The 25466-nt window shown below is 36.9% G+C and overlaps 1 protein-coding gene across 1 annotated transcript in view; it reads left to right on the forward strand.

Moving 5' to 3' along the window:
- CCDC171 (coiled-coil domain containing 171) overlaps positions 1-25466 on the forward strand; it is a 315466-nt gene that overhangs the window by 143897 nt on the left and 146103 nt on the right. Inside the window, 3 exon segments of the mRNA XM_043566993.1 lie at positions 1142-1258; positions 19611-19837; positions 20557-20739. Coding sequence (XP_043422928.1) covers positions 1142-1258; positions 19611-19837; positions 20557-20739 — 527 coding nt within the window.

Below are 25466 nucleotides of genomic sequence, written 5' to 3' on the forward strand. Positions count from 1 at the left end.
GTTATAAACATTAAAATTTAAAGAAAGTGGCAAATATAATTTCAACTTTGCCTAGCTTTATGTGTGTGTGTGTGTGTGTGTGTGTGTGTGTGTATATATGTATATATATATGTATATATACATATATATATAGTCAGCTTTATCATATTTGAATGCTCTTTTCACCATAAAGTGGAGAGTTTATATAGTGATTTTTCAATTAAGTCGATCCAGAGACTCTCCCCTATTTAAAATTAATTAGCAGTATAATTTATTTTTACTTTCTATGAGTCAGTACAAAATGATCAGAGTTAAAAATCTATTGAGGAATTGAATGGAAATGAGACAGATGTAAATTTTCCAGTTAACTTTTTAAATTTATTTTTATTTTTATTTTTCAACGTTTATTTATTTTTGGGACAGAGAGAGACAGAGCATGAACGGGGGAGGGGCAGAGAGAGAGGGAGACACAGAATCGGAAACAGGCTCCAGGCTCTGAGCCATCAGCCCAGAGCCTGATGCGGGGCTCGAACTCACGGGCCGCGAGATCGTGACCTGGCTGAAGTCGGACGCTTAACTGACTGCGCCACCCAGGCGCCCCACCAGTTAACTTTTTTTTTAAAAAGTTTCACTATTCTGAGGAAATAGTGATTTCAATTTTTAACTTTAAAAATCAAGCTATTAAGGGGGCACCTGGGTGGCTCAGTCAGTTAAGCTTCCGACTTCGGCTCAGGCCATGATCTTGCAGTTCAGGAGTTGGGGCCCCGTGTCCAGTTCTGTGCTGACATCTCAGAGCCTGGAACCTGCTTCAGATTTTGTGTCTACCCCCCTCTCTGCCCCTCTCTCGCTCATGCTCTCTCTCTCTTTCTCTCTCAAAAATAAATAAACATTAAAAAAAGTTTTTTAAATAAAAAAATCAAGCTGCTAAGTAATATAAGTAGAACTAAAGAAAAAATTCTTCTCTTTTTTTTGACATCACTTAATTTATATATATAAATAAATTGTCAGTCAAATCTAACATTTCTTGTAGACTTTTCCACACTAGACAAAGTTCTGCCTACAAGTTTTGGTCTATTTCCTAAATAGCCAAACATTGCTGTGAATTTTAAACATGGATTTTAAAAGTTTGTAACATCGCATAATGGATCTTCTTTTCTTGTAGGGCACCAAAAGGAGCAGTTACGTTGTTTGCAAGCACTTAGTTGGCTTACCAGTTCTGACCTTCTGGCTGCAATCATCACTTCTATGGCCGAGTTACAGGAAGTCATTAGTAAAACAGGTACGATTCCCTCTTTTAGGTCCTTGCAAATGTCTAGAAATGCTTTACAGTTCAAATTTTAATAAACCATCTAGGAAGAAAATACATTTGTTTTCATCTTTCTTCATTCAGGTACAGAGAGATTATTAAATCTCTATTTGATGATGGAGAGAATGTAAATTTTGGTGCGTAATTTTGTCTTAATTTATAGGGAAATTAAATGACATTTCTTGGTGAATGTATCCACCTTATTTTTTCCTTTTAGGATCTGACATTCCAAAGGAAATCTCATCATTAACTTTTTTTTTTTTTTTTATGAATACTGGGAATGTTCTTGCAAATGTTTTAGTCTTCTTTCATTTCTATTTCTAGCTATACATTTTAGAAGTTTGAGGAATAACTGAACCAGTAGAAAACTTCTCGTTGGTGATATGTTTTTATTTTTCCTAATTAATTTTCAATAGAGTTAATTTGAGTAGTCTGTTTCTACCAGGTGTGGAACCACCTATAATCAGTGATTTCCGAAGGTCTAAAAATCAGTTTACTGGGGCATCTGGGTGGCTCAGTCAGTTAAGTGTCTGAATTTGGCTCAGGTCATGATCTTGCTGTTCTGGAGTTCGAGCCCTGCATCAGGCTCTGTGCTGACAGCTCAGAGCTTGGAGCCTGTTTCAGATTCTGTGTCTTCCTCTCTCTCTCTCTCTGCTGCTCCCCTGCTCATATTCTGTTTCTCTGTCTCAAAAATAAGTAAACATTATAAATAAATAAATAAATAAATAAATAAATAAATAAATAAATAATTTTTTAATGACTCAGATTGCAGGATATGTTTGTATGAAAAGTTCAATGAAAACTAATTTCTCAAGAATAACATACACCTACCTACTGGTTAAGCTATGTCATTGGACTAATTATGGCCATTTCAGACACATTAATAGTAAAAATAATATAATGGATTTGATAATACTTGCCTGCCTTGTGGAATGTTGTAAGCATTCATGAAGTAATAATTTGGGATGTAGTTTAATTCTTTAGACAACTCTGCTATATACATATAGATCATTTCTTGTGATTTCTGATAACTAAATCTATGTTCTTATAGTGGGAAACTTATGATGCAAAGATTAATTTTAGGTTGTGGCCCGTTGATGTTGGTAAGCAATATTCATCTCTAGTATTTTGGCAAAACGTCAATGTACTGGGTTTGAAGTCTGAAATAAAACTCTAAATAAAATGTATTTTAAGAATGTTTGCATTATAACTTAAGAGGAAAATTAACATTCTTGAGAGAACTTAATGAAAGTTATTGGAGTTAGTTTGAAAAACAGATTATTTGTGTTCATCATATTCTTGTAGGTGTGTGAACACTTAACATAGATTGGTTTCTTAAGCTACAATCCTGTGTATATTACTTTATTTATTTATTTTTTCTTTTCACTGTGCTATATATCTTCAGGAGATGAAAGAAACATATATGACTTGGATCTGGACATCTAGAAAATATACATAATGATTATAGAACAAGATTGGCAATTCGTGAATAACTTTAGGCAGAAAGTAATCAAGATTCAATGAGGAAATACTGGCTTTAAATGTAAGAATCCAAGATAGGTACAGTGTAGTGGGGGCTTACTAGTATTGGGAAGGCCTCAGGGAGCCTTAACGGAAGGCCTTCGCTGGGCCTAGATAGAAGGATAGATAAGTTACATAGGAGGGACAGCATCCAAATGGAGGGCAGAGCCTGAGCAGAAATGCAGAGGTGGGAGTAGGCACAGAATGGGAAGAGGAACATTGAGGAGATGGAATGAAAATCCATGCCTAGCATATCTGGCTTATACATGGTGATTACTAAAATGTATTTTCTGTTATAACTATATTGGAGAATCGTGGGAGAAAAGGTGGAACATTGGCATGCGATCAGATTATAGAGGCTTTGTAAAACTAGACAGTGATCTCCCTGAGCACATTTTCCAAAAGTGGACCCTTGTAATATCTTAAAGTTAAGATATTGACACAATGATTATTTGAGACTCTAATAAAAATATGTGTAGGTAAGACTTATCAAGGAGAAGGTAGACCGAGAATGGTGTGTCTTTAAATGCTTGCCTCCCTCCAGGAACAGAGCTGCCTTGTTAGAATCTGGTTGTACCTCTAATGGCTTGAGAAAAGAGCAAGTTCAGGGAAACTCATCTTTAGGGAAGCCTTTAAATGTTGTTGGCTAAAGAACACTAAGTAGTTAGGGAAGAGTTAAGTGATAGTTGCTTAGAGGGGGAGAATAATTGATGTATTGAAATCCTGAAGAGTATAGGGAAGAATATGGTTGGACAGGTAAACAATTGAGTTGTTACTGGACTAGTACAAAAATGATCAGTGTGTTCCTTTTGCAGAGGCGACTTGACAAGCTGGGCTCATAGAATAATTCATTCAAAATATGATGACCAGTTAACGCATTACCTTTTCCAGGTAATGTGTTTTCATTTTCATGGGTATCCTAGTAGTAGAAATTTCCTGATACTTTAGCAGAAAGGATGGGAAAATATTTTCAGACACTTAAAGTACATGAGAGGTTATTAACAGATAATAGGGTAATAAATGTAAAGCTGTAACAGCTTACATAGTCATGTTGGGTTTATAATTGAAGTGTACAAATAACCTAAATATATGATAAGCATTAGCATATAGCAGAAAGAGCATTAGCTTTGTACCAGGCGGATTTGATTTTGTTTGCAGCTCTGCTAGTTATTAGTTGTGTGAAACTGGGCAAGTTACTTTGTTACTAGACCTCAGGCTCTTTACCTAGAAATGGAGATAGTACTATCTTCCTGATTTTTATGAGGATTTAATGAGATAACCCTTGTTGAACATTTTGTAACAGTACCTAGCATATAGTGGGCGCTAAAAAAACCTGTTTCCTTACAACCCATCTCATCATGAAAGTAGTGTATCACATTCCTGAATGTAGTACACACGTCTGCCTGTATGCATTTTTAGACAACTAATTATTTTCTATTGCTATGTGTTATTCCGATCTGTTTTATTCCTCTCTGCCTCTTTGCCTTTCTGTCTGCCCACCCTTCATTTCTTCTTCTTACCCTCCCTTCTTCCTTCCTACCACCTGCTCATCCATCTACTAACAGGCTAACAAATGATATAAATGTTACCATAAGCTACATACTGTTTTATATTTGCATTTAAAAAAATTATTTTGAGAGGTGCCTGGGTGACTCAGTCGGTTACATGTCAGACTCTTGATTTCTGCTCAGGTCATGACCTCACAGTTTGCGAGTTCGAGCCCCACACTGGGCTCTGCGCTGACAATGTGGAGCCTGCTTGGGATTCTCTCTCCCTCCGTCTCTGCCCCTCCCGCTCTCGCTCTCTCTCTCTCTGTCTCTCAAAATAAATAAATGAACTTAAAAAATGATTTTGAAATAGTTTTAATCTTACAGAATAGTTGCAAATACACAATAGAGACTCTTTTTGCTGAATGATTTGAGAGCAAGTAGCTGACATGATGCCCATTACTTTCTCATATTTTAGCATGTATTTCAGGCAAGACATTCTTCCTCATAACCAGAGGGCTGTGATCAACGTCAGGAAACCATTCAGATCCCCTTTGACTTACCCTAGTTGTCCCAACCATGTCTTTTATAGCAAAAGGATCTGGTTTCGAATTATGCGTTGCATTAAGTGACGTTTCTTTAATCTCCCTCAGCTTGGAAAAGTTCCTCAGTCTTTCCTTGACCATCATATTCTTGAAGATTACAGACTGATTTTTGTAAAATACCCTTCAGTTTTGATCTGTTTGATGTTTCCTCATGATTCGATTCAGTTCATGCAATTTTGGCAAGAAAATCACAGAAATGATGCCGTGTTTCACTTATGGCATGCTATAATAGCTTTAGCTTAAAAGAAGTCATGCTTTTGAAGGATTTTCTCCATTTCTATTAATATTCTTCTAGGGAATGATTATATACATGTATATATGTGTTTATTATATATTATATAAATGTTCATATATATACATATATACATACATATATACACACACATAAATATTTGTTTACTTATATTTGAGAGAGAGAGAGAGAGAGAGAGAGAGGCAGAGCACAAGCAGAGGAGTGGCAGTGAGAGAGAGAGGGAGACACAGAATCTGAAGCAGGCTCCAGGCTCTGAGCTGTCAGCAGAGAGCCCGATGCAGGGCTTGAACCCACAGACCATGAATGACCTGAGCCACCCAGGTGTCCCTGGGGAATTATTTTTAATGTTTGGGTAATATTTATCAGTTGAGCATTTCATAATTTGTTTAACGAATTCATAATAGGATCTTTTCATCGCAGGACAGTTATCAGGAATATGAGTTCAGCTTTGATTTGTAATTGATTCATTGTCTCTTGGATCACCTAATATTATGAGTAGTATCTTAATTCTTTCAACCAAGTGGGATATTGAGATGGCAAAATCTTGGTAAAGTTTATTAAGGAAATAATCTGAAAATCCTGAACTGAAAAAAAGTTATTTCTTAGAGCCATATTTTTTCTTTTCTGTTCCTTCCTTCTTTCATTTTCTTGTTTTGAAGAACTTGCTGAAAATTTAAATCATTTTACATGTCAAGACTACATATTGATGGCATCAGTCACTTTTTTTTAAGCCTCAGGAAAACGGGTACTGTGTGTCAATATCAAGTAGTAGTTTTTAAATATATTTAATAGTAACTGCGTCACTTCTTGTATTATCTTTGTTCCAAGGTAAAAAAAAAAGTATATTATTCTTTTTAAAAATACTCTTTTTAGGTACTTATCTTTTTAGAGTAAGTTCTGAATTATACACATACTGTTAATTATATAGGAGAGAAAAATTTTACCGAAGAGGGAAAATTAAACACTTAGGGTACATAGTAGAGTGTGAATTAAGAACTTGGGCTCTAGATTCGAATCTGGGTCCCATTGCTTAACTTTGTGTGTGACATTGGGAAAGGTACTCGATCCCTTTCGGCCTCAACGTCTTCCCCTCTTCCCCTGTGGAATTGGGCTAAGAAGAGTTCCTCAGTTATAGAGTTATTAGGTGTGAATGTAACCTTCTCAGTCAAATCTCTTGTATATGTAATCGCCAGCCAAATGTTTATTGTTTTACCTGTCTTTTTGTGTTCTGATATCTCACACGAACTGGTATATCACTTTATGCCTCTCATGAAATGGGAAGTTCAAGAGCGATAAGCTTGAATTCACTGCTCAGAAAGTGCTAAGGGTGGCTGCTCCTGCTACCTTCTTAACTTTGAGGATGTATTTACAGGCAGTGGGCAGAGACCCCAGTTTCTAGTTTGCCTCTGTAAATACTGGACAGGTGGCAACCTTCTTGCTTTCATTAAAGTGTTTGCCCACTTGAGATAAATTACCTCTTCCAGGTATCCAAATGGTGTGCCTGCAAGAGATCATTTACCTCAAACAGGGGAGAACGTTACTTCCACTGAAGAGCTGGGATATCAATCATTATGTGAATGGACTGAAGAACTCTTTAGATAGCTGAACATTTCGTATGTCAGGTCTAGCCTGAATTTCTTTAGAATCAAGTGCGCTGATTTGCATGGAATAATCTCTGAATAAATAGTAGATGGATATGAATAGTAAGTTCATACATTCTGTTACATATTTCCTCCATAGTTGAATCATAATTATCCAGAAGATAGACGACCCCAGTATACATGCCCCTGCTATGACTGCTCAGAAGTTTCTTTCATTGTTACTTTTGAGTTAACTTTGGAGAAGTCATAACAACTCTTTCAGGCAAAACTTAGAAATCTGGGTTGTATTTGGCATAACACTGAGGTTTCACATGTAGGAAGTTCAAAGCAAAATAAAGATATTTCTGTTAATAAGTAGTTATTTTATATATATTTTAAAACTAGGGTTTTATTGATTCCTAAAAAATAATAAAAAGAGCATTCTTACTTCAAGTGTGGTCTGTGGACCAACAGCATCAGCATTAACGAGGAATATGTTAGAAATGCCTAATCTCAGAACAACAACAAAAAAAGAAATGCATTATCTCAGACTCCACTCCAGAACTATTCAATCAGAATCTACATTTTAATAAGGTCCTCAGATGACTTACATGCACAGTAAAGTTTGAGAAGAAGTAACTTAGAGGGCTTTGTTATTTATACAACTTCAACTTATATCTGAAATTGGAACAAGTACATGTAGAGACTTTTGTATGTATCATTTTTGATACTTCAGTTACAAGTGTCTACTTTGGGGATCCACATTTGATTTATTGAATTTTCTTCTAATTTTTAGATTTTCTTTATTATTATTACCTTAACATGCTCCCTCCCATATTTTTTCAAACATTTTATTATCAAAAATTTCAGGTGCACAGGAAAGATGAAATAATTTTACAGTGGACACATACTTTGTTTTTCAAATTAAAATTTTACTTGCCTATCATAATTTTTAAGAACAAGTTTTGAGTGGGTAATTTCTCATTGAGAATGCCGATGACTATGTAAAATTCCAGTGTCACAACTTTCATAGCGTATGTTTGTTAATAATGTTAAAATAGTATACAAAATCAAAATTATTTTAAGAAATATAGGTGAGCCTTCAGCATATTTTGCAATTTATAGGTACTTTGCAGGAAACTTCTAAGAGCCTGAAGCCTTTTCTTAGAAGGGTAGGTTGCGAATCCAGATGCTATCCAACAAAGCAGCATAATTAGTTTTTCAGATATTTGTGAAAGAATGGAGGAAAAAATTTCCTCTCAAATCTATAGTAAAATACTAGATATGCATTTAGAAATGTTATTTTACCACCACCTTGTTCTAGAAGAAAATTATGGCCATTTAAAAGTACCTGTAAAATATGACTGTATGATAATCATTAAAACTTGAGTAAGAGAAAGTAGAAGCAAATTTGAACCAGGAATGGTGTTGAAAAAGCCAGTTATGATGGCCTGCATAGTTGTGTTCAAATTCAGGTCTCAGGATTCAATTGTCAGTGATGTCATTAAAGAAAAACCAGAAATTTAGAAGAAATAAAAATGTCCTTGGACTAAGAATAGATAGGAATTTGTCCTGTAGCTCTTAACCAAAAGGGACATTGTGATAGAGTGACTAACATTCTCAATAATATCAGACATAGAATTCTCTGTCTCTTCTTTTTAAGTCAGACATATTGGGATATGATTTATGTATAATGAAGTTTAATCATTTAGCTGTAAAATTGAATAGATTAAAAAAATGTATATGCTAGAATGTATACTAGAAAATATGTAGAACATTTTCTTTACCTTTTTTGAAGTCACCCCTGCATACCCCTAGCTCAAAGTAGCCACTAGTCTTTTTGCTGTCACTGTAATTTTGTCTTTTCAAGCATTTCATAAAAATGGAGTCATACAATGCAAAGGTGTCCAGCTAAATTGCACCGGCAGAGGGAACAGTCCCCACATTGTTCTTACTTCAGACCCCACCTACAAGAGTTCCTGGGGCCACTTTCACTTCACGCCAGCTGATTATGAGTTAAGGAGCTCCTATGAATTCTCTCAGGTTCCATAATTTGCTAGAAACTCCTAGAACTCAAGAAAGTGCTGTATTTAGGATTACATTTTTATTATAGCCAATAGAAACAATTTAGACCCAAAGGAAGGGATGCATAGGGTAAAGTCTAGGATTCCAGGCATCAAGCTTCCATTGTCCTTGGGACAAGGTAGCCTCCTGCTATCGATTTATGATGGTACATATGGAGTATTACCAACCTGGGAAGCTCACTGGAACTTCAATGTCCAGAATTCTGTTGAGGCTTCAGTATATGAACATGATTATTTGGATTGTTGGCTGTGTTGCTGAACTCAGTCTCCAGCTCCCTCCCCCTCTGTGGAGGTTGAGCTGATGTTACCTTGGCTCAAAGCCCCAACCTCTAATCACATTGTTGGTCTTTCTGACATGGCCAGTCCTTACCTTTAGTCATGTTGTTAGCATAAAGTATGAGATGCCCACCATGAGTCAGCCCATTAATATGAGCTATGAAGTGTGGTCCTGTGGGCCCACCTTGAATAACAAAGACACTCTACTCACAGCAGAAATTCTGAGGTTTTGGAGGCTACCTCCCTGTCATGCTTAAACTCTGTATATCTAGCTTTCTGTGGGTATCCTAAAAACACCTCACACTCAGCATGTTGCAAAATTTAATTGTCTTCTTTGTCCCTAAACCCCCTTCTAAATTTACTGTCTTTGTAATTGGTATGGACATCCACCAAGTAGTCGTTAAAATAGAAACTGGGAGTCGGGGAGCCTGGGTGGCTCAGTCAGTTAAGTGTCTGTTTGTGCTTAGGTCATGATCTCACAGTTTTGTGAGTTTGAGCTCCATGTCAGGCTCTGCGTGATGGTGTGGAGCCTGCTCGGGGTTCTCTCTCTCTCCCTCTATCTCTGCCCCTCCTCTGCTCATACTGTCTCTGTCTCTCTCAAAATAAATAAACTGAAAAAAAAGAAACCTGGGAGTCTCCCTAACTTACTCTTATTCTTCCTCTTATGCTCTATATTTTACATATTTTATTAGTCTACTTTTTATTCTAGACTCATCACTAGTGCTTTAGCTCCATATTTTTTGCAGGTGTTCCCCCCTTAGTTTTAAAAAAATTTTTAAATGTTTTTATTAATTTATTTTTGAGACAGAGAAAGACAGAGCATGAGCAGAGGAGGGACAGAGAAAGAGGGAGACACAGAATCTGAAGCAGGCTCCAGGCTCTGAGCTGACAGCACAGAGCCTGACGCAGGGCTCAAACTCACGGAGTGTGAGATCATGACCTGAGCTGAAGTAGGACGCTCAACCGACTGAGCCACCCAGGCGCCCCACAGGTGTTCCCCTTTTAACCTACTAATGGGTGTCCATTCTTAGATACACTGCCATTCTATCTATCTATCTATCTATCTATCTATCTATCTATCATCTATCTCATATTTAGCAAAGAAATAATTTGGAGGAGGGTTGTAGAAGTAACAAGGAAGTAGCAAGTAGCACGAGTGTATTGTAAACATTTATAAAGCCTTGAAGAGTATGAGGAAATAAATATAAATTTCTTGTAATCTCTAAGAATATGATCAATATTGATGTGTACATCTTTCAAGTTGTTTTGTATGTATTTCAATGTGACTGGATCATTTTGTAGTCATTTTTCATTGTTACTTTTTTCTTATTTTTAATGGCTGTCATACTAATGTCATCTCATTTGCTGTTGTAAGGGTTAAATGAGTTAATGCATGTAAACAGTGCTTGATCTATTGCATATCTTTGGCCTCAGTATCAGCAACAGCATTATTCCTCATTTCTTATTGTATGAATTAACTCTTTGGCAAGGTATAAAAGACCCTTCTTGAACTGATTCTCATCTATTTGTATAGCTTCACCTCCCAGTACTCTCATTAAAAAACCTGCAATTTAGCTGAACTGAATTGCTTGTTGTTCCCCAGATGTGAGATGCTCTCTGTCTCCAAATATATGGAAAAAACTATTTTTGCTGCTAAACCTTAGGAGGAGCTTACTACATGGATTATCATATTGGAAATATTGAATAACATCACAGTTTCTATCTCTAAAAGCTACTTTGTAGAAGATGCAGAAGTTTTTTTCTTGTCAGTGTTACTTATATTCATCTTCAGTGAAAACTGAGGGCATAGTGTTATATTACAGTTCCCTATGCAGCTTTCTTATTATTTACGTTGACACAGAGGCAGACGCTAAAGGATATAGATTTATAATTGGGTGACATATTCCTTAGATAAGAGGTCTTTTAACCTTGGGCTCACAGAACCCTTCTCAAAAGGGTCCATGGTCAGAATTTGGGAGCAGGGATAGGGGTGCGTCAGTGGATTTGGATGGAAAAAATTGCATCTTGTTTCACTAACCACTAACCGAACTTTGACATTTCCTTCAATTATGAGTGGTGATGACAGACTATGCTAATATTAGCTGTACGGTGACTTTGTTACTGATAGAAATCACTGATGTTTTCCCATTGTAATACAGTTGTTGCAGCTATCTCCAGATACAGCCTGTGCTCATCTTTGCTAACCAGTAATCATGAGACCTGTCACATACGTGACATGTAATTGTGGTCTTCTGTGTACACATGGATGCTGGTGCAAGTTTTCTGGATAAGTGTCAGAACAGCTTTGCACCTAATAGTTGCTCATCTATTCAAGTGAGCTTCTATGTTCTTCATGTTTATATTTTTTCTAGTATTCCTCAAATACAAAATTCTCTGTTATTTCTTTGAAAGAGCAATCTGAAAACACCTGGAAACACTTCAGAACTCTTTCAAAGGAGTTCCTGACACTACTGATGAATTTTCTGAAAAAGAAATAATGAAAATGATTCCATATACAAGCGTATCAAAAACAATAATATGTTTAGGAATAAATTTAACCGAGGAACAAATTGGTGCAGCCACTCTGGAAAACAGTGTGGAGGTTCCTCAAAAAATTAAAAATAGACCTACCCTATGACCCAGCAATAGCACTGCTAGGAATTTACCCAAGGGTTACAGGAGTACTGATGCATAGGGGCACTTGTACCCCAATGTTTATAGCAGCACTCTCAACAATAGCCAAATTATGAAAAGAGCCTAAATGTCCATCAACTGATGAATGGATAAAAAAAATTGTGGTTTATATACACAATGGAGTACTACGTGGCAATGAGAAAGAATGAAATATGGCCCTTTGTAGCAACATGGATGGAACTGGAGAGTGTTATGCTAAGTGAAATAAGCCATACAGAGAAAGACTGATACCATATGTTTTCACTCTTATGTGGATCCTGAGAAACTTAACAGAAACCCATGGGGGAGGGGAAGAAAAAAAAAAGAGGTTAGAGTGGAAGAGAGCCAAAGCATAAGAGACTGTTAAAAACTGAGAACAAACTGAGGGTTGATGGGGGGTGGGAGGGATGGGAGGGTGGGTGATGGGTATTGAGGAGGGCATGTTTTGGGATGAGCACTGGGTGTTGTATGGAAACCAATTTGACAATAAACTTCATATATTGAAAACAAATACAAAAAAAAAAAAATAACCGAGGAAGGGAAGGTCTCTAATCTGAGAGCTAGAAGTTATTGATGAAAGAAATCAAAGAAGACTCAAATAAATGGAAAGGTATCCTGTGCTCATGGGTTAGAAGAATTAATATTGGTGAAATATCCATACTACCAAAAACCATCTACAGATTCAATGTAATCCCTATCGAGATTCCAGTGGCTTTTTTTTTAGTAGAAGTAGAAAAAGCCAAAATGTATAGCCACAAAAGACTCCAAAAAGGCAAAGAAATCTTAAGAAGAACAAAGCAGGAGGCGTCATGACTTCCTGATTTCAAGTTATACTATAAAGCTATAGTAATCAAAATGTATGGTACTGATATAAAACTGGACAAATAGACCAATAGAACAGAATCTAGAGCCAAAAGCATAAACTGAAAACCCAGGCACATACGGTCAACTGATATCTGACAAGGGAGCCAAGAATACTCAACAGAGGGAAGATAGTGTCTTCAATAATGGTGCTGGGATAATTGGATATTCACATGTAAAAGAATGAAACTGGACCACACACACAAGTATTAACTTGAAATGGATTAACAACTTAAATATAAGACCTGAAACTATGAAACTTCTAGAAGAAAACAAGGCTCCTTGACATAGGTCTTGATCCAGATTCTCTGGATCTGGCACTAAAGCACAAGCAACAAAATAAAAAATTAGCCAGTGGGACTACATTCAACTAGAAAGCTTCTGTACAGCAAAAGAAACTATCAACAAAGTGAAAAGACAAACTACAGAGTGGGAAAATATTTGCAAACCGTATGTCTTATAAGGGGTTAATATATAAAATATATAAAGAATGGATATAATTCAATCCAAAAAACCCCAATAACCCAATTAAAGAAATGGGCAAAGGACCCAAATAGATATTTTCCCAAAGAAGATATACCAAAGGCCAACAGGTACATGAAAAGATGCTCAACATCAATAGTCATGCAGGGAAATGCAAGTCAAAACCACAATGAGATGTCATTTTATGCCTGTTAAAATGACTATCATCCAAAAGACAAGAGATAACAGGGGCGCCTGGCTGGCTAAGTCAGAAGAGCATTTGACTCTTGATCTCAGGGTTGTGAGTTCAAGCCCTATGTTGGGTGTAGAGGTTACTTAAATATATCTCGGTGTTGTGAGTTCAAGCCCCATGTTGGGTGTAGAGTTTACTTAAATATATATATGGAGAGAGAGAGAGAGAGAGAGAGAGAGAGAGAGAGAGAGAGAGAGAGACAAGAGATAACAAATGCTGGTGTGGAGGTGGAGAAAACTGAATCCTTGTGCACTGTTGGTGTGATTGTAAATTGATATAGCCGCTATGAAAAACAATATAGTGGATCTTCAAAAAACTAAAAATAGAGCAACCATATGATCCAGCAGTTTTGCTTCTTCTTTTTTTTTTTTAAGGATTATTTATTTATTTTGAGAGAGAGAAAGAGTGAGCAGAGGAGGGGCAGAGAGAGAATCCCAAGCAGGATCCATGCTGCCAACACGGGGCCTGACAATGGGGCTTGAACCCACGAACCATGAGCTCATGACCTAAGCCGAAACCAAGAGTTGGACGCTCAACCGACTGAGCCACGTAGGTGCCCCCAGTAATTTCGCTTCTGGGAATATATCCAAAGGAAATGAAAACACTAACTTGACAAGATCTCTGCTCCCCACCTGCCAGTTCATAGCAGTGTTATTTACAACAGCCAATATATATAAACAGCTAAGTGTCCATTGACAGATGAGTGGATAAAGAAATTATGGTATATATACAATATTGTTTAGCCATAAAAAATGAGGAAATCCTACCATTTTCAGCAATGTGGATGGACCTTGAAAGTGTTATGCTAAAGGAAATAGGTCAGAAAAAAAAAAAAAGGAAATAGGTCAGAGAAAGGCAAATACTGTGCAATCTGGCTTATGTCTGAATACCCCCTCACCAAAACCAAAAACCAAATTCAAAGACAAAGAAATAAGACTTGTGGTTACCAGAGCTGGAAGGTAGGATGAGGGGGAATCAGAGGAAGTGGTTAAAGGTACAAATTTACATTTATAAGATAAATAAGTCCTGGGGATGTTGTGTATAGCATGGTGATTACAGTTAACATTACTGTATGGGGTATAGGAAAGGTGTTAAGAGAGTAAATCCCAGGAGTTCCCATTCTTACAAGGAGAACATTTTTGTTTTTTCTTCTTTCTTTCCTTTTTATTGTATCTATACAAGATGATGGATGTTAGCTGAACCTATTGTGGTAATTGTTTCACAGTATATGTAAATCAGACCATCATGTTCTACACCTTAAACGTATACAGTGATGTATGTTAATCATTTCTCAATAAAACTGGGGGAAAAACTCCTAAAACAAAGTACTTAAGTTCCTTCTATCTTCATAGCTTCAGTTTCTTTTCATTCATTTAATAAGTATTTATTGAACATCTATTATATGCCAGTCACTTTTTATTTGTTTATTTATTTTTACTGTTTATTTATTTTTGAGAGAGAGAGAGAGAGAGAGAGAGAGAGAGAGAGAGAGAGAGAGCATGAGCAGAGGAGGGGCAGAGAGAGAGGGGGACGCAGAATCTGAAACAGGCTCCAGGCTCTGAGCTGTCAGCACGGAGCCCAATGTGAGGCTGGAACTCACCAACTGTGAGATCATGACCTGAGCCGAAGTCGGATGCTTAACCAACTGAGCTACCCAGGTGCCCCGTATGCCGGCCACTTCTTTAAAAAATGAGGCATAATTGACATACAATACTATATTAATTTCAGGTGTATAACAATGATTCAACATTAATATTTATTGCTAAATAATCACTATAGCAGGTCTAGTTAACATTTTTTTTTAAAAAATTAAAGTTTATTCATGTATTTTGAGAGAGACAAGGAACATGAGCAGGGAAGAAGCAGAGAGAAGAGGGAGAGAGAGGATCCGAGCACTCTCTGCACTGTCAGTGTGGAGCCTGATGTGGGGCTCTATCTCACCACCATGAGATCATGACCTGAGCTGAAACCAAGAGTCAGATGGCTGACCGACTGAGCCACTCAGGTGCCCCTAGATAACACTGGTTAACCATACCTAGTCACAAATTCTTTTTTTTTTTTTTTTTTTTCCTGTGAGAAGAACTATGAGAGGATATACTCTCAGCAACTTTCAAATACGTAGCATCAGATTTGAGCTATGGTCACAATCCTTTTTCTTTAAGATCTAAATTGTATTGAATATATTGAGTAAGCCAAAGATGAACTCCCTGACTTTCGGATAAAAAACTTGTCACACTATGTCTAGAAATACTGGAATTTAAATAAAATTTTGAAAAAAAAAGAAAGCTTTGGAGACTTCTGGTGCTTTTTTTTTCTTTCCTAGTTTTAATTTAAATTCTAGTTAGTTAACATACAGTGTAATACTAGTTTCAGATGTAGAATTTAGTGATTCAACAGTTCCATACAACAGCCGGTGCTCATCACAAGTGCCCCCCTGAATACCCATCACTCATCATCCATCTAGCCCATTCCCCTGCCCAACTCCCCTTCAGTAACCATCAGTTTGTTCTTTTTTTTAAAGTTTATTTATTTATTTTTTTGAGAGAGAGACAGAGAAAGACAGCAAGAGCAGGGGAAGGGCAGAGAGAGAGAGAGAGAGAGAGAGAGAGAGAGAGAGAGAGAGAATCCCAAGCAGGCTCTGCACTTTTAGTGTGGAGCCTGATGTGGGGCTCGAACTCTGAGATCAAGACCTGAACCAAAATCAAGAGCTGGATGCTCTCTACCTAGTAAGCCACCCAGGCACCCCCATTGGTTTGTTCTTTATAGTTAAGAGTCTGTTTCTTGGTTTGCTTCTCTCTCTCTCTCTCTCTCTCTCTCTCTCTCTCTCTCTCTCTCTCTTTTCTTCTCCCTAGAGAATTCTGGCAGTTTTTGTTGTTTTTCTTGTTTGTTTTTGTTTTGTTTTGTTTTGAGAGTAGCCTACCTATATATATGTATATTTTAAAAAATGTTTTAATGTTTATTTTAGAGAGAGAGACACACACACAGGTGGGGAAGGGCAGAGAGAGAGAGAGAGAGAGACAGAATCTGAAACAGGCTCCAAGCTCTGAGCTGTCATCCCAGAGCCCCATGTGGGGCTTGAACCCACAAACTGTGAGATCATGACCTGAGCCACAGTTGTGTGCTTAACTGACTGAGCCACCCATGTGCCCCAAGCCTACCTATATTTGTAAAGTGAACTGTGGGTGTTTTAATTACCTTTGCAGCAGTATATATTTGTGAGTTGGGATTTTCATTGTTTTTAAGTACAAAACAATTTTGATGTTCAATATGGCACATATGGTGCCTTCTCGAGATCACCTTGTAGTTCAATGTTCTTAGTTTGGCTAAGCAAAAAACTTTCACTGGGCTATATCTTCTAAAAAAATTAACTTTAGTCTGTATTTTAAATGTACTGTCTTGCATTGAATGCATTAATAATCAGACTTAAAATAGGTTGATAACTGGGGCACCTGGGTGGCTCAGCCAGTTAAGTTAAGCTCTTGGCTTTGGTTCAGGTTATGATCTCACGTTTTGTGAGTTTGAGCCCCACTTCGAGCTCTGTGCTGGCAGTGAGGAGTCTGCTTGGAATTCTCTCTCTCACCCTCTGTCTCTGCCCCTCCCTTGCTCATGTGCTCAGTCTCTCTCTCTCTCTCTCTCTCTCTCAAAATAAATAAAGAAATAAACTTAAAAAAAGGCACAATTCTTTATGAATTTGTTTTAATTTTTTTTTTAATGTTTATTCATTTTTGAGACACAGGGAGACAGGGTGTGAGTGGGGGAGGGGCAGAGAAAGGGAGACCCAGAATCCGAAGCAGGCTCCAGGCTCTGAGCTGTCAGCGCAGAGCCCGACGCGGGGCCTGAACCCACGGGATCATGACCTGAGAGGCAGTCAGATGCTCAACTGACTGAGCCACCCAGGCGCCCCATTTATGAATTTGTTTTAAAGATTTTAAGTGTAAATATTGCCTTTGCTATTGTAAAAAGTGCAATAGAGTCTTCTTTCTCAAAAGACACATGCTATAAAATAGAGGGGAAGTGATTAATAAATGTATTTTACATAAACAAGAATTTGTTAAATGTAACAAACATTTAAGCAGTTTAGACAAGTTTAGACATGAGAAATTTTAGTGACCTTATTTTTGTCTCTTATTTCTGTATCATTATATGAATAACTACAACTATGTCACTAGAGGATTTTTTTGTTTCTTCATTTATTTAGTGTTGAATTAATTGTACTGTATACTGTATAATGTGAAGTATGTTATAAAAACACACTTCTTACTCATCAAAGTATAAATTATTTAGTGAGTGTTCTTTCTGTAATTCCTTGAGAGAAGTGAGGAACTAGAGTGTATGCCTCTTTCCCACTTCTTAAAAATTCAGAAGAATGCCTTGGAGAATTATATTGTCACTTAAGTTTACCTCTCAGAGTGGTTAGTATCTACACAAACACATTTCTATGATATAGTAAAAAACCGCTATTCATTAAAATTTAATTGTAGTTAGTTTTTGCTTTTAAAGGCTCTTTGTGAAAATTTTATTACTTTGATATACCTGAAAATTTCCCAAAATGATGAACTTTTATCTTGTTTCTTTAAAAAGAATAACTTTTGGCATATCATTAAAGTTAATTAATTTTTCTTGGTATTATTGAATGCATTCTTGCATTCTGCATTGTCGCAATTGCTATGAAAGTAAAAAATATAATTAATCCAACAAACATACAAAATATCCATATATTCTAGACTGGCACAGTGCAAATACAGAGTTTACCGAGATAACAAAAGACAGACTGAAGTCCCTGCAAAGCCAGTTGAGAAACAGGGAATACATATATTAGGCACTGGAATGATGTTTTATATTGAATGTTATAGGTAAAATAAATTTTACTCATTCAACAGCGACCTATTAAATAATAGTTTAGCAATTCTTTTAAATATGTGTGCTGTATTATATGTTAATTGTTATATGAAGCTACTGAATTCTTTTTTATTCATGACTTATTTAAACAATTGATTGATAACAAAGGAACTGTGTATTTTAATGACACTTCATATGCCTCTGTCAGTGGGATTCTCAGGATGTTTATGAGGGGTATACAGAATTAAACTTATATCACCTTATGTTCTTAGAAGTCCGTGCATCGATAACTGATAAAAATAAATTCTACAAGGAGGATATTATACTTTTATCCAATTTACAATTTTTATTTTATGTATAACTTCTAGGCAACGTGGTTTCCAAAATCTGACTGCTGTATAATTTAAAAGTTTATCTTTCCTTTTGTCTACTGAGGAATAAAGGAATAAAACAAGCCTCACATTTTTGAACACAGGGCCTCTGTGATGTTGTTCTTTCTGACTTAGAAAACCACTGATTGATTACCTTCTCAGCCAATGTTGCTATTCATTGTTGAACCATATGTACTCTTAGAATTATAAAGCATTTTTTTCTATTGGATAAAACTGGCCAGATATACTTTTTGTGTATATTTAAGTTAATTCCAACAGCAGAGACTCTGGAAATGTAGAAAGGCATACTACTGAATTTAAATAATCTCTCCATGCTTGTCATTTTACGTGGATAGTATCATAAAACAAGTAACGACAGATTAAGACCTGCCTAGCAGAGGGAAAACTAAATTACATGACTTTTATTAAGGCATAAATAAACCTATTAACCATTATCTGGAATACCAATTAGTAGACAGTGCACTGACAATTTTATTTATCAACATTAAACACAATTATTAATTACAGACCTGATGAATCTAGCAGTAAGCAGGCCATGTTGGATATGCTGGGACCTTAAGTCCATTATGTGAGAGGGATGATTACCGAAATCCTGTGGGGAAATAAGTAATTGTCGTTGTAAAATTTTAATTGCCTTGGAATAAGGCAAATTATATTTTCTTGTCCGAGCATATAAATAGTTTGACATTAAGGTAACAAGTGTCAGTAGTTGTAAATAGAAAATGAATTTATGTTAGGTTTTAAAACAAAGAAAAGAGTGATGATGAATTTTTAGTGTCATAGTGGTTTAGTGTAAATGATATAATGTAAATGAATGCAGATTTTCTTTAGCTGTATTGTTTAATAGGTAATCTATTTTCTGCATTCCTTTTTTCGTAGTGAAAATTAATGTGGGAGGGGACTTTTTGAATGAATTACTACAGGTGAATGGGGATTGTATAACTGAGGAAATATTTTAATTGTGTGGGGATTGGCAGAGTTGTAAAATGCGCAAGAGACAGTTCACATTTTCATCGTGTCTTTTTTTTTTTTTCCGAAGATCCAAATTCCAGAATTTGTGGACATTTACTCGTAGGTGCAGCCAAGAATTCTTTTGCAAAACTCATGGATAAAATTAGTCTGGCAATGGAGAGCATACCTTTGCATAGTAGCAAGAGTATTACATATGTAGAAAAAGATTCTCTGGTTCAGAGGCTGGCTCGTGGACTTCATAAAGTAAATACACTGGCCCTGAAGTATGGTCTACATGGTCATGTGCCCATTTTGGTATGTATGCAATTTCATTACATAGTGACTTTAGTACTTGTAAATTTAATTCTGAATCACACTTACTTGTAGTTTAAATTAGTTGTGCATCAATGTATCTAGATTTCCTTTGGATTTCATGTAATCTTTTTTTTTAATGTTTATTTGAGAGAGAGAGAGAGACAGAGAGAGAGAGAGCATGCATGAGCAGCAGGAAGGGCAGAGAGAGAGGAGAGAGAGAATCTGTGCTGTCAGCACAGAGCCTAACACGGGGCTTGATCCCACAAACCATGAGATCATGACCTGAGCCGAGATCAGGAGTCAGATGCTTAGCCGACTGAGCCACCAAGGCGCCCCAGACTTCATGTAGTCTTTTAATGTAATACTAATAGCACTTAAATGTCAAAGTGTCTTAAATATCAAAATACAAAAGTTCTGGCATGAGTTGTGGATTTACTGTTTTCTGTAAGTGGACTGCAACAGAATTCTATGAGACATAAACAGATGTCAGTTCCATTTTCTAGCCCTCTAGATTATTTATTTTCTTTCGTTGTTCATTTCATATAAACCAAATTATTGGTCACATAAAAAATAAAGCCTTCACCTCTAAGTTTCCGTTACAGCTAGTATTGTTTTCTGTATAATCTAAGATACATTTAAGTTGGTAAAAGGGCCATTGCCCCTGATTTATTAGTCAGCCTGTAGTTACTGCTTGTAAAATTGCTCTTGATTAACAACAGAAAAGCACAGCATCATTACAGAAGCAGATATTTGGATTTACACAAAGACTGCACGCGGCAGAAGTGGAGCGCCGTTCACTGCGTTTGGAGGTCACAGAATTCAAACGAAACGTGAATGAAATGAAAAAGGAGCTCGACAAAGCCCAGGGTCTCCAAATGCAATTAAATGAATTTAAGCAGTCGGTAAGTATGTGTGATTTAAAATACCGTGGCTCTAGCGCGCTCTTCACTGATACGTATGCTCACACATATGATCTGTAGATCTACAGATTTCTTTTAGCTTTTTGTTGTTTGTTTTCTCAGATAATTCAGAAGACTTCCCTTATAAAATTTCCAACAGTACTGCATTCTATACAAAGTTGCTGGGTGACTAGATCTTAAATATTCTCACCACAAAAAGAAGGGATAATCATGTCATATGATAGAGTGGTTAGCTAGTGCAATATTGGTCATCATACTGTAACATATAAGTGTATCAAGTTACACAGGTTGCACACCTTACACAGGCTTATATCTCAATTATACCTCAAAAAACAGGAGTTAATACCTGATGCTTAAGGGAATACTGATTCTGTGTCAGCAGAACTCACAGCCTGTTAAAATGTATACGGTGGCTGAAAGTGTAGAAAAGAGTAAGTTATAGTTAGGAGAGATTAACTGCTTTAGCAAACAAACCCCCAAATGTGTACTAAAAGATAATAAAATGCTTCTCCCAATTGAAGAGTCTGGTGTTTGGAACAGGAGGTGGGATGTTCTCTCTTTTTCTTTTTATATTAAATATTTTGAGTACATTGGATTATTTCTTTTGAAATCAAATTGCTTTTCCAAAGAAATGTTCAATCTAACTTCCATCAAACTCATACATTATTTAAGAAAGCAGAAGATAGCTGAGCAAAGGAAGGCTAGGTACCAAATGACATTAAATCAAGATCAAAATGTGTAAATATATGAAGCACAGTAACATGGAGATACACACATACTCTGCTGCCCAGGTTCGTTAGTCACACTGCTGTTTTTAATGTGGATATAGGAATATAGAGTTAAGACATTACCCTGTAACTTCAAAATTGTAGGGGCGCCTGGGTGGCTCAGTCGGTTAAGCGTCCGACTTCGGCTCAGGTCATGATCTCGCGGTCCGTGAGTTCGAGCCCTGCATCGGGCTCTGTGCTGGCAGCTCAGAGCCTGGAGCCTGCTTCAGATTCTGTGTCTCCCTCTCTCTCTGGCCTCCCCCGTTCATGCTCTGTCTCTCTCTGTCTCAAAAATAAATAAACATTAAAAAAAAAAACAAAAAACAAAATTGTATTCAATTGATGACAACTAATATAAATATGAATACAAAATTTGATTCCCAAATCTAGCAGCAAGCTACTTTTAGTACCCTCTTCTTTGGGGAATCTTTGCAAGTTCAACTTCAGTTAAAATGGCTAATTTGGAGGGGCACCTGGGTGGTTCAGTTGGTTAAGTGTCCGACTTCGGCTCAGGTCATGATCTCACAGTTCATGAGTTCGAGCCCCGTGTCAGGCTCTGTGCTGACAGCTCAGAGCCTGACGCCTGCTTCAGATTCTGTGTCTCCCCCTTCCCTGCTCCCACTTTGTCTTTCTGTCTCTCACAAATGAATAAACGTTAAAAAAATTTTTTAAAAAGGCTAATTTGGAATGTGCAGTTTTAACATTTGTGGAAACAGAGGGGCAGATAGCAGTTTAGTTACTAATCCTATGATAATGTAAACTGCTAATGTTAATTATTATTTCAAATAGCTGTGCTTTCAAAGGGCACAAAGTTCCTATAAATAAGGTCAAGTAATCGTGCATTACCCTTCTGATTGAAGATAAGTAATACTTCTCTTATGAGTGAATGTCTAAAGACATTGATTTTGGGGGTGCCTGGGTGGCTCAGTCGGTTAAGCGTCTGACTTCGGCTCAGGTCATGATCTTGCAGTTTGTGAGTTCGAGCCTCACTTCGGGCTCTGTGCTGACAGCTCGGAGCCTGGAGCCTGCTTCAGATTCTGTGTCTCCCTCTCTCTCTGCCCCTCCCCCTGCTTGTGCTCTGTCTCTGTCTCTCAAAAATGAATAAATGTAAAAAAATAAAAATAAAAAAAATAAAGACACTCATTTTTCCCTCACTTTCTTAGTTTTTTGTTCAGAGAAGGTAAAATTTTAGAGCTGCCTCCACATTTTTTCTATTATAAAAGTAATACACGATAGCTATAAATAAAAATACAAAAAAGTTTAAAGAAGAAAGTTCAAATCACTGAAATCGCACTGCCGTATAACCAATTACTACTGAATTGTGGATGAGTTTTGTTCCCCACATATTTTGGTGTGTTTTTTGTGTGAAGATGCAAGCTTTTATGCACAGTTGTAGTTTAGAATGATTTTGCGTGTACAATTTGCAAAAAACATATATACAGATATTAATATTCACTTATTATAAGCATTTCCTGTGTCACTTATTAATTTTACTTTAGATGAAATGAATAGATCATAACATAATTATAATTATAATCTAATTTATAATTATATAATTTATAATGTATAATTATAAATGATTATATTTTAGATTTTCCTAATTCTATCATATTGATGTATCAAAATTTGACTATTCTCTTATTTTTATTTACTTTTTTTTTTAAATTTTTTTTTTCAACGTTTATTTATTTTTGGGACAGAGAGAGACAGAGCATGAACGGGGGAGGGGCAGAGAGAGAGGGAGACACAGAATCGGAAACAGGCTCCAGGCTCTGAGCCATCGGCCCAGAGCCCGACACGGGGCTCGAACTCACGGGCCGCGAGATCGTGACCTGGCTGAAGTCGGACGCTTAACCGACTGCGCCACCCAGGCACCCCTATTTTTATTTACTTTTAATGTTTACTTATTTTTGAGAGAGAGAGAGACAGAGCATGAGCGGGGGAGGGGCAGAAAGAGAGGGAGACACAGAATCAGAAGCAGGCTCCAGGCCCTGAGCTGTCAGCACAGAGCCCGACGCGGGGCTCGAACTCATGAACTGCGAGATCATGACCTGAGCCGAAGTCGGACGCTTAACTGACTGAGCCACCCAGGCGCCCCTTGAGTATTCTCTTATTAATAGATGCTTCATTTTTTTCCAATTTTTTTCCATTATACTTAAGCATAAAGAGCTATTTATTTATTTTGAGAGAGAGAACAAGCAGGGGATGGACAGAGAGAGAGAGAGAAAGAGAGAGAATCTCAAGCAGGCTCCACGCTGTCGATGCAGAGCCTGATGTGGGGCTCCATCTCATGAATCCTGAGTTATGACCTGAGCCGAGATCAAGAATTGGGCACTTAACCAGCTGAGCCACCCAGGTATCCCAACAGCTGTTTATACTTTTAAAAGCCAGTTCCTTTGGAGGGTGTATCTGCCTCCTTTTGATTTGCTTTTAATTGTGTGTACTAACTAAATCTAGGATGTAGAGGTGGTCTGCCAAAATGGAAAGAAACAGCTATTGATACGATTTGAGATTTAGAATAAGTCAGCTTTTTTTTTAGATTTAGATAATAGTGACTTTCCTGAAAATTGGAAGATTATATATGTTGCTTTCTGGAATATGCGTGAGGAATTGTAGGTATTGTATACAATATGATTTTCTAGTCCTTAGCTAAGTAGTAGTAAAACAAGTTACCATCTTATCTTTGATTAGTTTGGAAGTAGTCAGACTCAATTTCTAGAATCCAGCAGAAGGTTAGAGTTTGAAGAAAAGTTGCTGGAAGGTGACAGAATCCTCTTATAAGAACTTTGGTTGAATAAGTGGCTTGCAGCAAAAGCTAACATGCTCCAGGAAATGTTTAGTGTGAATTACTTTCACTAAAGTGCAGAAATAAAAATAGCATTAACTGAAGTAATAATTGAATGAATGAGATATGTACCTTTATATTTGTTAATTTTTTAAAACATTTATTCATTTTTGAGAGACAGACAGAGACAGAGCATGAGCAGGGAAGGGGTAGAGAGAGAGGGGCACACAGAATCCAAAGCAGGTTCCAGGCTCTGAGCTGTCAGCACAGAGCCCAACACTGGGTTCGAACTCATGGAACCATGAGATCATGACCTGAGCTGAAGTCGGACGCTTAACCGACTGAGCCTCCCAGATGCCCCGAGTACCTTTATATTTGGACATACAGTTGTACGGTGTAACATTATAAAGTGATGATTTCTAACATTTAATGACACTATTGACCATGTATAAGGCACTGACCCTAAGCACTTCAAGGAGTTGATTCATTTAGTCCTCTTATATCAGTAACAGTTCCAATTATTATCTTTATTTTACAAACAAGGGATATGGGACACAGAGAAGCTAAGTAACTTGCCCAAAGTCACATAGTTAGTAAGTGGAAATGACAGCATTTGAACCTAAGTCGTCTGGCTGCAAAACTCACACTCTTGACTACTTCGCTCCAGTGGTTAATGTTTATATCTAGCTGTGTGAGTAAAAGGCTTGTTTCATTAAAAACAGAATAGATGGGAAAATGCTGCTATTTTCCTCTAAAAAATGACGAGTGTGATTGCAATCATCATCTTTCATTGATTTCAGGCCAAATATTTTCAGGAGGAGAATAAAATAGCTTCCTTAGAGTTGGTCTGAAATTGTAACATAAAGGAAAATGTCCTGCCTGCTGAAGATATTCAGTTCTCTGCTTCTGAGCACCATGTTCACTGACCAATCTACTGACCTTTGTTCTTCAACAGCAAACTCCCATGATTTTTTTTTCTTTATAAGTTCCTCACAACTGCTTTTATACACCATCTCTTATTCTTCATTGCTATACTTGTTTCATTCTGTTTGGTTTCTGAAGACAGAACAGAACTGAGCCAGTCTCTGGGAGGGATAGATGGACAAGAGAGAGAGGCTAAAATTAGCTAAGTTTTAAGGTGAAGGAGAAATTTTGGA

The sequence above is a fragment of the Prionailurus bengalensis genome, chromosome D4 (genome assembly GCF_016509475.1).
Source record: "Prionailurus bengalensis isolate Pbe53 chromosome D4, Fcat_Pben_1.1_paternal_pri, whole genome shotgun sequence".
NCBI classification, from domain to species: domain Eukaryota; kingdom Metazoa; phylum Chordata; class Mammalia; order Carnivora; family Felidae; genus Prionailurus; species Prionailurus bengalensis.